This window comes from Gadus chalcogrammus, chromosome 23 (genome assembly GCF_026213295.1).
Source record: "Gadus chalcogrammus isolate NIFS_2021 chromosome 23, NIFS_Gcha_1.0, whole genome shotgun sequence".
In the NCBI taxonomy this organism is placed as follows: Eukaryota; Metazoa; Chordata; class Actinopteri; order Gadiformes; family Gadidae; genus Gadus; species Gadus chalcogrammus.
Genome location: NC_079434.1, coordinates 10,015,591 through 10,029,669, shown reverse-complemented (window position 1 = coordinate 10,029,669; position 14,079 = coordinate 10,015,591). Strand labels below are relative to the sequence as shown.

Below are 14,079 nucleotides of genomic sequence, written 5' to 3'. Positions count from 1 at the left end.
ACCGACGACATATATAAACTTTGTTTTAACACAACCAGCAACATATGCTTACATTTGACGTCATAACACATACATCGTATCGAAAAAAGGACTCGCAGGCTGCGTTACTACGATGTGATGTTAACATAAATGATGCGCACACTGTGGATTATAGAATCATAAAACATTGGTTCCATTTTGAATATATGTTATATCGTTTTGGGGGGAGCGTTTAAGAGTTATCACAAAAACTACAGATGCACCAGCAGTGATAGCTAGTTACGAAGCGAGCTAAGTGTGGCTAATGTGCTAGCATGGAAGTCAACAGTGATGGGAAGCTAACGCTAGCCCCGGCTAGCCCGCAACAAAACAATCTAAATAGGATTCAAGTGAATACGAGCACAATATGCGTCTTAAGCATTGGATCTGGCTAGTTCTAATCGCAATATAAACATATGTGGAAGAAACAATGGCGTGCTTGAATAAAACTCACTTGGATGTTTTCTTTTCCAACAACAGCTGAGTGTTTTTTTTCCTGTGAATAAAAATTAACCCTACTTCCGGTGGCGAGCGGCGGAGGTGACGTGCTATCCCTGATATACTGAAATGGGGGGGGGAAAGGTAATTCACTTCAGTTTTTTAACTAGTTTCTCCCTTCAACTAAACAATGAACATAATAGCAATATTAATCGAATGAATATGGTTTATTATGGTTGAATAACCATTAATGTTGAATAACTAGGTCATTAAGGTAAAAATGGTCCTCCCCCTTCAATGACAATAACACATGAATAATAATCGATGTAATAATCAAGTTATGGTCATCAATATGGTTAGGTTACACCACCAAGTTATTCAAATGTAAAGCTAAAAACACACAAACACAAATGCAGGTAACACAAACAAAATCGCAGCTTAACGATGTTGCCTGAAGAGAGACCAATTTTTTTTGCATTTTTTGTAATCTTTATTCTGCAACTTGCAGTCATTGCATACATACATAAGTTAAGGCAAGCAGAAAGAACAAGCATCACATAGTGCAACGGTTAGGTAACATAAAACCATGATAAAAAATGATCTGCAATAGTTTAAGTCTACACCAGATTTATTATGGTCTTTATTCATGAAAGGACGCAGTGTGTGGAGGTAAAATTAATAGTATTAACAATATAAATACTGTTGGTAGGGGTAGACTTATCATTAGCCTTAGCAGTAGAATTAGCATTAGCTTGAGCAACTATCACTTCTTCATGTCGAGTATTCCACTCCCAGGACCTCTCTTCTTGGCACTGCAGATGTTGCAGAACTGGACTGCAGGAATCTGTTAACACACGTTTGCCATAGTTACAGCTTCCTCGTAACCAATGGCTCAGAATAATAATCATAAAAATCAACTTTATGAGTAAAAGTAAAAAAACAACTCAAGGAATATTAGGCATTGCTTGAATATCTGCAATAATATAAGATATTACTTTATTAATCATGGAACGTAAATTCAGGTGCCACAGCTAAATTTATCCTGGCTCCAGTTAGAGACCGCCAACCAAGTGCAAAGGGAAGTCACGTGTGGCTATAGACATCACCTTGCACGAGGGCTGCTCGATCATGGAAAAAATCATAATCACGATTATTTTGGCCAATATTGAAATCACGATTATTCAAACGATTATTTTTGAGTTTGAAAACATCAAATATTTATTCAGCATGTCTCTTTGTAACTGAGAACTTTGAAATTTCACCTTAAAAAAATACACACAATGATAATGTACAGATATGCATCCAGCTGTTCTGCGCGTTCTATAAAAAAAATAAAATATATATATATATATATATATATATATATATATATATATATATATATATATATACATCAAAAAATCGATTATATTAGTTTTGTGATCGTTAGACGCTAAAATCGAAATCGAGAACGAAATTCAATCAATCGCCCAGCCCTACCTTGCACCAAAGTGACCAATAGATTTCAGCCTACCAGAATATTTGATTGTAAACCAGTGTGGTTGTGTGATAGGAAAGGAGATAGGAAAGGATTCAGGGAAGGAGATTTTCAAGGAGGTAGGGAAATACATAAGATAGGGGGAAGCAAAGGCAATAGGGAAGGACACACAGAAGGAGACCTCGTCCTTCCCTAGCTTGATGGAGTATTCCTATTGGTCCATTGGCCGTTAGGCAGGGAGTCGCGTTGTGGTACTCACGGTTCCTGAAGAAGGTAAACACTCCTTGTGGAACATATGTCTACAGTTGAAGACCACCACGCTGAAGGGCTGGGCCATGTCTACATAACAGAGACACAGCATGAACACAGGACCACCCACCGGGAAATGATTGACAAAGTATAGAGTAGGTACACGTAACCCACCTGACGGTAAAATGGTCCCATGACACGCCTCACAGATGTTCTCATCTGTTAAGAATCAGGAAGACGTTAGTTATTTTGGTTATGATAGTTTTGTTCATTAAAAGGTACATTTTGTGGCATGACTTAATATAATAATTTTAATTAGTGTATAATCCCATGAAAATAAGGATCATTGTGTTTTCGTTTCCCTACCACCATTAGCCCTTTATATCTACATAGAGCGCGGATCCTCTTCAACCGAGCTCACCATGTTTTTAGAGAAGCCCAGATGTTATGTTTTGTCTTGTAAACTATTACCTTTAGTTTTACAATAACTAAATACAATTAATGCATCTATCAAGGAACCTTGTCAATAGACAATTGGCTACTCGATTGGCTACTTCGCACCTTACAGGCCAGCACAGGACACCGTAGCTTCCCCTACAGTGTTGGGGAACACCAATCAAATTACCGCTAGATGACAGTAATACCTACACACGGCATCTTTAATGACAAATGTATCAAGTGCCTTGCCTGTTTAAATAAATACAATCCATGAATGATGTTATGTCCAAGTTATTTATGGTATGAGAGTTATGATCTTTTATGTTAGTTATTTTAGTACAAGTGGCCATATTGAAGACCTGTTTCGTTGTCTTTGGCGCCACCTATGGCAAAAACAAAAAAAGGGTCCCAATATGAGCTCTGCCCTCACCGTCGACACGGACCCCCCTCATCTGGGTGCGGTGCATCTTCTGGAGCAGGGACAGGGAATCAGCCACCAGGATCTTCTTACAGCCCTCTCTCAGCAGGATCTATACCCAGGAAAACAACATCTGTGGTCAGGAAGTGGTGCCGCGAACCTCCTCAAATCATTAATCAAACATTATCATTGGTCGGGACGGGTCGTTAGTGAACCGGTGTGAGTTTTGTCCATGGTGGGTAGACGGACCACAAGTCAGATGGAGGTGATGTTAGGTGTTGGCTTCTTCGCCAAGCCCTTAATCATCATTACTCGCAAAAGGCTTCACTGGCCCACATTATAAGACAATTCTCAACCCTAAACCCTCTAAAAGGACATGGGGAAACCCCCCCAAACCGCGAGGGAAGATTTGGTGAAGGTTAGGAGTGTAATAGATGCCGAATCAGAAAGCAAAACAGACTGATATTCACCGGGTGGCCACATGGGCTATTTTGTAGGGGAACCCTTCTTGTCTTCTTGTTTGGGGAAACATGTAAACTTAATGAAAATGCATTCTATATGCTTCTTGGGTGGGGTAATGCCGTACCTAAAATAATTGATTGAGTCGTCCTGCTTTCCAAAGAGTTTCCCTACCCAGCAAACCAATATGGCCGCTGGATGGAGGAGGTCTTTAGTGGCCCCCTCCTCTCACCTGGAGGTTGTAGTCCTGCAGGATCTTGACCAGGGAGTCCCGGAGGTTGGGGATCTCCATGCCCTCCTTGATGCGGTGGATCAGCAGTATGGGGTCCACGTGGGTCCCGATGTTATTCAGCAGACCCGTGATGAATGCTGCAGAATAGACAGTGATTCACACACTAGGAATCACTGCTCACTGCTAGACGTTCAGCAGGCATATATGTATCCACAGCCACTTGTGAGCGAGTACTCAACCAGTGTTTTGTTTTTATGTTTTGCGAAAGCACTTAAAAAACACTGTTTTTAAAGCAGCTATGTAATGAAAATTGAAAAAGCACTTACAGTATATATGTGAAACTGTTTGTAATAGTCTTTTCTTTTTTTTTTTGATTGGATGCTTTGATTATCCCCAGCCTCCACTTCAACTTTAGCTGAACTCATCTACTGCTGACCAATCCAATGAGCTGAACAAAGACGGAGGAAACGTACGTGGTTTGTCTATGGAGTACGAGATGAGGTCCTCCCACAGCTCAGAGTCGTCCTGCTCCTTAGCGAAGTCTATGGCCTTGTCCACGTCGCCCAGCTCCTCCATGATCATCTGCAGTGCCCGCCTGCAGTTCCCCATCCGGCCTGAGGGTCAGGGGTCAGGGGTCAGCCATGTCACACCAAGTTCGAGTGACCGTCATTGTAGAGCTCTAATGGTAAAGGACCAACTGGAGCCCAGCGGCCTGTACTCACTGAGCAGGAAGACTGTCTCCTCCACAAAGTTCCTCTCCTGACAAATCTCCAGAGCCTGGGGATGGAGAGACATGGAGAGATGGAGGGACAGGAGGGGAGAAGGGAGATCCAGGAAGAGGAAGTGAGCTAGGAGCGTCCATTTAGCTTGAGTCAGAACTAAGGACGCAATGTGATGTTTTTACCTTGCAAAACAGAACGTACTGTGATAGGTTATGAATGAGTAAATGGACGTACTGTGATATGATTTGAATGAGTCAAAGGGCGTTATGATGTTTAGCCTGATTAACAGAATGTACTGTGATGAGATTAGCTGGAGAAACAAGGCGTTGTGATGCTAACGTACCTTCTCCAGAGGACAGTGGGTGCTGTCCCGGAGGAAGGGCAGCAGGTTGGGCCGGTCGTACTCGGCATAGAGGCCGATCTGTCGCTCATGGTACCGCTGGCCCTTGTGGTGGTCGCGCTTGAACAGCTTATGGAGGTACTGCAGGGGAAGGAGGTGGGAGGTAGGACCGTTAGAGTGGAGCTGCGACCAGCCACCTGTACTTCCCTGCATTTGCTATAAGTTACTGTGGATACCAGAATCACTTAAATGACTCAATGTGAAACGGTCCAATCAGAGGACGGTAGTATGTTTGAGCGGTTTACCACATGGAGCAGCTCCGGTCGGTCCTTGAGCTCCTCCACCACTCGATCCGTCTGCAGAGGACAGGGGGAGAGAGCCTATCAGTCCACAGTAGTGAAACGTTAACTCTTAGCAACAGCAACCCATGTGAGAGGTGCATACCGATATCTTGTCTTCGTTATCCAAGAGCATGTCCACGGCTTTCTGGAAACAGCAATGCACACACACAAATGGTCCTCGTTACGCAGGGATTCAAGAACAATGCCTACTAGAACACTGCTATACACTGGTATTCTGGAATTCATCAGGGTTCTAGAATTCAACATGGTTCTAGAACATTGCAGTATGTAGTAAGAAACAGAAACAGAGACTTATGTACTGTTGTATGTACTGTACCATGTACTGTTATTTCTGATGTGTATACGTTTTCAGTCCTGCTACCTCTTTATCAAAGTCCATGAGCAGAACGATCTTGTCCTCTATGGAGGCGAAGAGGTTGTGTTTGTGGATCAGCTGATACACGTCTTTGTGCCTCAGCCGCAGGTAGATCTCCAGTGCCCGGTCGTAGCGCTGGTCGTACGTGTACCTGCCATGGCGTGAACACAACAACACGTATAACCACGGTGTCCTGAGGAGCTGGTTCAGGCCAGGGCAGCGTTGGGACTACTACTCAGGAGATCAAAAGGCTCCTCACAGTTCAGCCAGGGTGGTGAGCAGCGTGCGGTGGGTGGGGTCCTTCTTCAGCTGGTCTCCCACCGCCTGGACGACGGCCATGTTGTTGTACAGCTCCCCCGGCCACTCCCGGATCAGCGTGGCGAAGCCCTGTGAGGGGAGACGCGTCCATCAGCCATCGATTCATCCATCAAGGACATATGATGATTCGTTAGGAAAAAACGGTTATAATTTATTTTGCACCAACATTTTTTCCCACAGGAATCAAATGATAATCTGTCAATCTTTCAAACCATCAATCCCTCCTTCCATCTTTATGTATCCATCTTTTCATCTCCTGCCTCCCACTCCCTCCCATTACCTCATAGTCGGTCTTGAGGAATTCATGGAGGATCATCTCATAGATGGCTGGTCGTAGGCGTAGATCGCCCCTGGGCAGGTACTGGCTGATGGCCTGGGGGGCGGAGCCAGCAGAACATGTTACAGTATGGAGGGAGGAGCCAGCAGAACATGTTACAGTATGGAGGGAGGAGCCAGCAGAACATGTTACAATAGTAGTAGTGTTGCGCGGTATACCGATGCTAGAAAGGTATCACGCTACCCGCAAAAAACGGTACGATACGCACATTTTTTAGTATCGATAGTTTTAGATAAAAAAAAGAATACTTTTATTTGAAAAAAAATGAGAAAATATTAAAGAAAAAAATACTTTGAACAAAAGGACTTGACCATACTCAAGCAGCATCAACTCTCAGTCATACTTGCACGCAGGGGCTAGTCAGTGGGCGTGCCCCTCAGCTCGCGCACAACAGCAACATTCAGTTCACTGAGCGAGTGAGAGTGAGGCGCAACGAGATGGCGACAGGTTCGGAAGGGCTTGCCGACAGTCCTCGGCTTGTGGAGAAAAAGACGGGAGAATTGAAGTATGGAGTGTATATAACGGATCAGAAGTGTCCATGTAAACGGGGCTATTGACAGGTGATCTGATTAGATTTCTAATCAGAATAGATCTATTCCTTTCATGCAATCCAAATTTACTATATATATGTCATTTACAAAAGTAGTACGTGTACGTCCGTATGCCTCTCACGCACAACCGTTATGCTGGTCTGGACTTAAATGATATATGTAAGGGATAATGTTGTACAGAACACCAACAGGGCGAACCGGACCCCGACGGGACGCGGAGGTGTCTTGCATTGCCCTGAAGGGTATTATTTTCCATAATGACAATGATAGCGACATTCTATACATTATCCCGCTTATTACACGGCTCCTTGCCAAAACAAAACAATATCTTCACACGGTGTGTCTTTTTACAATTACCATTCGTAGTGTTGATCAGCAGAGAAATTGTCCGCCAAAGTCGTTGACGTCGCTTAGCAACAGGACACGCTTACCGGACTACTTGCGAAGTGCTAAGAAAGACGTGAATCAGGCAAAAAATCCACTATCCTTGACAGCGGTCTAGTTCGGTGTTCATAAAAGTACAGACGGACCAATTGCGAACTACTGCAGCTCTTGATGCCATCTCTCTCAGTTAAAAAGTAGCCGCACCCACCCCAAACCAATGGGAATAAGTGTATACGTGTCGATTATAGCGGACTACACCACCTCTTCTATTCTGCATGGAATTGTATTCCGATCAGAGAATTGTATTCCGATTGAGGCGTTTTATATAGATTAATACGCCTCAATCGGAATACAATTCTCTGATCTCAAGAATTAATTTATTAACGTAAATTGATCAGAAAGCAGGAAAGGACCAAGCTTTTAGATTTTCACCGGGGTATCGGTTCAGTATTGAGTATCGAGGTATTTTCGCGCAGGTATCGTATCGAAGTCATAATTTTGTTCTCGTGCAACACTAGTATAGAGGATGGAGACAGCAGAACATGTGACAGTATGGAAGAACCGGCTTTGACCCACCTTCAGCTGGCCGATGGTCTTGAAGCGGTACACCTCATTCTCCCACAGCTCCATGTTTTTACCAAGAACCTTTTGGCATTTTCTGATGAGAGAAACTTGTTTATTATTCTATATTTCTCTTCATAAGAATCATAGAAAATGGGATTCTGTAGGATTCTGGCGGTTTTAATGATCTCAACATACAGATATTACAAATATCAATCTAAGCGGCCCTTCATACTATGATTATAACATAACATATGTGTAGACTTTAACTCAGACACATAGGATATGTTTTCTGGTACCTGGCAGCAGTGTCATAGTCCCCTTTCTCCACCAGGTGGTTGATGTAGGCCATGCCGATCTTCTGCACGTCGTGTCTCTTGATGTTCTTAAAGCTGATCTCTGCTGCCATCAGGGCCTCCTGGGAGGGGGAACACACCACCACAACATTCACTCATTCGTTCACCTCATACATCATCATATAAGGTCTCGGTGATTATTCACCGAGAGGCAGGGCCATAAACAGTTTGATATGCCAGGCTCCTGGACGGCTTACCTTCCACGAGCCGGGCATATCAAACTGTTTATTGCCCTGCCTTGAGGTGATTATCCCGTTTATTGTACTTCTTGCTTGCCAACATAATAAAAACAATTCAAATACTCTAATAATTATGCTTTTTCTTTTTCGCATTGCAACCTTATTAAATGTATACTCTGTTTGAGTTCATCTCCCTCAAAAAGTAGTCCTCTTTAATTACGATCGATCAAACAAGTTTTGGACACCTCGAAGGGCCGCGTTTGGCCCTCTCTTGCTAAGAGTTAACCGCGTTTTCTGATTACAGTTTAATGCATTTTTCACAATTTACCAGTTATCGTTTTGAAGGCTGAACCGACAATTTGACTGGAACTACTTAGCAGGTGTCCATATATCTTCAGCTACAACCGACAAGTCAGTCAGAATCAAGCATTCTTAAACGGAGTACAATAAAAACAGATAACAAAGTTGTGATTCTGGAGCCCTGACCTCGTACTTCTTCTTGTCCAGCAGCCAGTCGATGTGGTCGTCCTGGTCCCTCTCCTTGGCCACCACGATGTCTTTAGGACTGATGATGTAGAACAGAGACTCTCCCTCAGCATGCTCTGAGGAACAACAGCTACCGTTTAGTCATGAAACGAGAGTGGTTCAGATCAGTCATCAAGGAGCAGTTAGGGTAGACAGTACAGAGACAGGTCATTGAGCAGGTAGGGGCTAGACAGTACAGAGACAGGTCATTGAGCAGGGAGGGGCTAGACAGTACAGAGACAGGTCATTGAGCAGGTAGGGGCTAGACAGTACAGAGACAGGTCATTAAGCAGGTAGGGGTCAGACAGTACAGAGACAGGTCATTGAGCAGGTAGGGGCTAGACAGTACAGAGACAGGTCATTAAGCAGGTAGGGGCTAGACAGTACAGAGACAGGTCATTATGGAGCAGGTAGGGGTTAGACAGTACAGAGACAGGTCATTGAGCAGGTAGGGGCTAGACAGTACAGAGACAGGTCATTGAGCAGGTAGGGGTCAGACAGAACATTGAAAGTTAATCAAAGAGTTGATATGGGTACAAAATTACAGAGACAGGTAACAAAAAAGCAGGTGGGGGTTAGAAGTACACAGACAGCTGAATAAGGAGCAGGTAGGGGTTTGGAGGACATCTTTCTCTAGGATGCCTACAGGTAGACTGTGGACATTGAGTTATTTGGATTGTGTCCATTCCTCATGAACCATTAAAACAAAACGCACAATCCTTCCTGTGAGCCACTTGGTCTGCCTCTTAAGGATGGCGACCCACAGATCGAAGGCCACTGCTCTTGAGTACAGCCGTGTGTAGCGCATGCTTGTGTGTGTGTCCATGAGGCGGTATGGACCTAGAGTACGGGTGTGTGTGTGTGTGTGTGTGTGTGTGTGTGTGTGTGTGTGTGTGTGTGTGTGTGTGTGTGTGTGTGTGTGAGGGAAGCCTCACCCAGGCGGTAGTCACGACACTCGTTGTCCGTGAAGTTGCGTACCGACAGAGCGTCTGAGGAGATCTCCTCACAGCTCTCCGCCAGCGGCTGGATGATGTCCAGACGAGGCCGCGCACGGAACTCCTCCTCCTCTTCCTGACGCATTGAAAGAAATAGTATGTAAACATTACAGAGTTGTGCAGCTCTAGCTAACATGCGTTTCTCACCAGTTGTTAAGAGTTATGCGGCTCTAGTTAACATGTGTTTCTCACCAGTTGTTAGAGTTATGCAGCTCTAGTTAACATGTGTTTCTCACCAGTTGCTAGAGTTATGCGGCTCTAGTTAACATGCGTTTCTCACCAGTTGTTTTGCGTTCTCCTTGACGAAGTACAGTGTGACCAGCTGGTCAGCCAGAGGTGCCAGACCGCTGATGAAGAACTCTGTCTCAAACGCCGACACTGTTGTCCAAAATACACAACAAAAGCCACCGTTATCGTAGAAAAACCTACCAAGAGATCACACTTACTAAAACACTTTGCATGCACTTTTCTGTTACTTGATAGTTGGATACATGATTTAGTGTATAGAGCGGACCTATTTCCACGTAGCGACTGGGAAGGTCTCGCAGTTCAGTCGGGTTTCTCTCCTTCACGGCGCACATCTGGTGATCAGAACCAACATGAAGAGCACTCCCTAAATACAACCTTAAAATGCCCCCAGCACTAAACATCCCCACAGCTCTACCTCTAGATCACAGGTTCCTCACAAGTGTTACAGCCGGCACAGTCTCTGAGGGTTCATTTAAAAGTCTGATACGTCTGCATTAGGAGAAGCGCTCACTCAGACCAAATCAGCAAAAACACTGGTTCACCATTCATTTGGTTGCCTGTCCCCTATAACAGACATGGTAGACGTCCACCCAGGCCCTCATCCCCAACAGTCCCACCTTGATCGACTTTCCCCAGCCCACGATGAGGGTCTGGTTGTCCTTCCAGCAGAGGCTGCAGGGGTACATGTCCGGTCTGAGGCTCACGTCGTCCCGCAGCACGTTGGTGATGCGCTGCTTGGTGCTGATGTCATAGATCTTCACACCCTGAGGAAGAAAAGGAGGAGCACAGAGGATGAGGACGTGTTCACGGGGATGGTTTGTGTGTATTCTATCGTTGATGGCATCATTGAATAATCAACCCTGAGTCCAGGGAGGCAGGGACCTTTCAGTAGGGTTTATACCTCAGCAAAACCTTTTCATATTCCAACCCGATGACTTTGTGTGACGTTGCCTTAAGTGTGTGTGTGTGTGTGTATTTATGCTTGAGTGTTTGAGAGTGAGTGACTTTGTGTGTGCGTGTGTTGGAATGAATGAGTAACTGTGTGTGCGTGTGCGTATGTGCCCTGGGGGTCTCACCACATTGTTAGCCCAGGCGATGAGGTTAGTTCTCCACTGGATGTTGGAGATGGTTCCTTCTCCCTCGTGGAGAACAGACGTCTTCCAGCGGTTCAGCCAGTTCCTCTCGTACAGCAGAAGCTAGCACATACACACACACCTGTCAATCGAACCCACCTCATTCTATTGTGTACTACCTTTAGACGTGAGTGCAGCAGAGCAGCTTGGCCAATAGGGGGCAGTAAAGGACCGCTGCAAACCGTAAAGTTACATGTCCATTCAATACATATATTACAAGCATTAGAGATCATTATCCGATTTTATCTAATGGTATTATTAAGTTTAGTATAAGTATGTAATTAGGATATATTCTTTAAATGGATGAAAACGAATTGGCAAATATTATTTCAATAACAAAACTGATCAATCAGTGACAAACTGAATTATATATAACAATATGTCTAATGATGGTTATATATTTCATACTACTCATCACTAATCACTAATATACATTTCCTACAACAAATTTTCACAAATATACTGATATTGCAGCACTAATATACCGTAAAATATGCATCCAACACACCACAAACGAACCACTAACTGACCACTAACATACAGCCAATGTATGGCTGGCATATCTCCCAGCATGTGGTCAGGGAGCAGCGGAGACAAGCAGCGCCCTAGTGACGCTCTCTCAAGCAGCGGCGAGGATATGTTAATCCTGAGAGGTGGGGAGACCGGTGCAAACCGGCTCCATGGGATCAGCTAACTTCAATTGATTTCATCCCCGTCGGCGGAGGCGTCCGCGGCTCCGAGGAAACGGAGGGAAAATTGGAACGATTGATAGAAAGCGGCGAGGTACCAACGAGGGGCTTGTCATGGTGGGAAACACGGCTTCCCCCCCCCTGTCAAAACACACCCTACTCTGTTTCTCCTGGTCGATCGGCTTGTCAGCTCAACGGGCTGAGCGACATCTTTGAAATGTAGCGCGCAACATTCCGCTTGTGTTCTGACCGCAGTACTATCTATCTCTGACAGTGAGGAGCGGGATGATGATGATGATGATACCCGGGCTCCCCGCGTCCGGATGTTCTGACATCAGGAACCGTTCTGATCTTGACCTCCTCGGGCCGGGCCGGAGCAGCTCAGACTTGCACATCCTTAAGTATGATTGGACCACTGTTGGGCCCTGACAACTCTTCAAACCCTGACACACTATAGAGAAGGCCAAATTCTACTTCCTGCCAAATTGCCCCCTGTAGGTCCACTCTGCGCCAGTGGCCACATTTATGGTTCTGGGTCTGTGATTCTGAGCGAAGTTTGACAAAGGTCACTTATTCAGTGACATCATTTGATGATCATTATAATGCTATGAGGATATGTCGTACAATTAAACGTCGGTGAACCACCTCAACTAGTCGGTCATTAATGAACCAGAAAACATAGCAGGAAAGACAAAGCAGGCAATTTTTGGGTGACTGCATACAACCTACAAACAGAAACACAATAGTGATGATGAAGTAGAATAACAATAAGTTCCTACCTTGCTCCCCCCAGTGACAAACTGTTTGTAGTTGGATTTGCTGAACTGTGGATGCAGCGCCACCACCTAACAACCATGGCGACAACACAAGCGTGAGATGAACAGGCAATGTTACAGACAGGCTAGGTAGCCCACAGGCTAGCTAGTAGTCACGCTACATACCTGAGAGGCAAAGAAGCCCACTGACTATGTAGCCAGGTAGCACATTGCATTACATTTCTCACAATGATTTTATGTTTTCAATGGCTAAATGACAGCTGTTCGAGCATTGCATGGATGTCAATCCATGCAATGCTCGAACATCTTTCATTCAGCGCCCAGCCTGAAGCAGAGGCAGAGGCCCACCTTGATGGGACAGTCGAAGTTCTCGTGGAAGCCCTCCCTGGTATACAGGCCAAACACCTGGACCTGCGGAGCAGAGCGGGGACAGGGAAGGTCACACAGTCAACGCGCCTGCTTTCTTCTCCTTCTTTAATTGCTGTGTCTGCAGCCGCCCGCCTGCAGGGAGCCCAGCGCTCAGGAAAACACTTTGATTGGGCCCCTGTTCTCCTCCGGGCAGCCAATTAGTGGCCAGGATGATTCTGCCGGCTCTTCTGGGGGAGCGGACGGAGGATCCTAATCTTTGACTTAACTGCTAGCTCAGTCGGTAGCATCAAACTGTAAGTCTCCAACTCTTCTCAGTGATTCTTACCTCCTTAAGGCAGGGCATGTTCCTCTCAACCCCGCTCAGAGAACACACCAACAAGCAGAAAATAACAGCAGAGAATAACTTTTTAAAGGGAAGAGGCATGTCACGGTCTGTTGAGCCCTCCTCTCGGGACTGCATCGGTGATTAAGGATTACGTTTGATTCTGAAGGATTAACTGCCAACTGAATCGGTTGAGGACAGACCACTGCTTGCAGCATCCATTTTAATTGTCTGCTCCACTTTCCCCCGGTGACAACATGTTGTCGGGCGGCCCCTGGAGAGCTGGCGAGAGCAGGGTGCTACCAGACAGCCACTCTGGCCCAAAGAAACGCATGGAGCAGGATCATGTTCAGGATAACAAGGGAAGAGATGGGAAGCACATGGAGAACAGGAAGAGAAGTTCCACAGACGGCTGATGATGAACCACACCCTCCCCTCTCCTCTTTTAACTTTGAAACACGGGGGGATATCTCTGAACCTAATCTCACATTATCAGCATTGATATATTGTTCATCATTTAGTCATTAATGAGCAGGTAGGGTTCTTTCTCAGTGATGCCTACAGGTAGTTAGCCTGACATTGGGGTTAAACAATAGCCTGTAAATGGTTGGGGAGAGATGGGGGGACACTTTATGGTCGCACCCTAGGCTAGGATGCCTGTACCTCCGGGGTCTCACCTTGCCGTCCTCAGAGCAGATGCCCACGTTCTCTCCGCTCTCGTCCAGACTGACCTGGTTGATCTTCACGGAGCTCTGCCAACGCACAAGAGAGCCAAATTGTACTGCTTGTTAACAACATGCAGGGTCAAAGTTCGCCTTTACGAACAG

General features: G+C 45.3%; 1 protein-coding gene across 3 annotated transcripts in view; it reads right to left on the bottom strand.

Moving 5' to 3' along the window:
* vps41 (VPS41 subunit of HOPS complex) overlaps positions 1-14,079 on the bottom strand; it is a 33,173-nt gene that overhangs the window by 13,909 nt on the left and 5,185 nt on the right. For 2 of the 3 annotated variants that reach the window (XM_056584720.1, XM_056584719.1), the window contains exon 1: positions 473-1,220. Coding sequence is in view for 1 of the 3 variants with exons in the window: in XM_056584721.1 (XP_056440696.1) it covers positions 1,220-1,300; positions 2,193-2,272; positions 2,357-2,401; positions 3,051-3,150; positions 3,730-3,866; positions 4,203-4,343; positions 4,452-4,506; positions 4,795-4,932; positions 5,097-5,147; positions 5,236-5,277; positions 5,515-5,659; positions 5,768-5,895; positions 6,107-6,199; positions 7,675-7,756; positions 7,959-8,077; positions 8,681-8,796; positions 9,655-9,790; positions 9,995-10,092; positions 10,229-10,295; positions 10,581-10,727; positions 11,040-11,159; positions 12,565-12,630; positions 12,910-12,972; positions 13,930-14,004 (2,325 nt within the window). In the remaining 2 variants the exon portion in view is untranslated. Of the gene's footprint in view, positions 1-472; positions 1,301-2,192; positions 2,273-2,356; positions 2,402-3,050; positions 3,151-3,729; positions 3,867-4,202; positions 4,344-4,451; positions 4,507-4,794; positions 4,933-5,096; positions 5,148-5,235; positions 5,278-5,514; positions 5,660-5,767; positions 5,896-6,106; positions 6,200-7,674; positions 7,757-7,958; positions 8,078-8,680; positions 8,797-9,654; positions 9,791-9,994; positions 10,093-10,228; positions 10,296-10,580; positions 10,728-11,039; positions 11,160-12,564; positions 12,631-12,909; positions 12,973-13,929; positions 14,005-14,079 lie in introns of those variants that run through there. The other variant, XM_056584721.1, reaches the window with a different exon arrangement.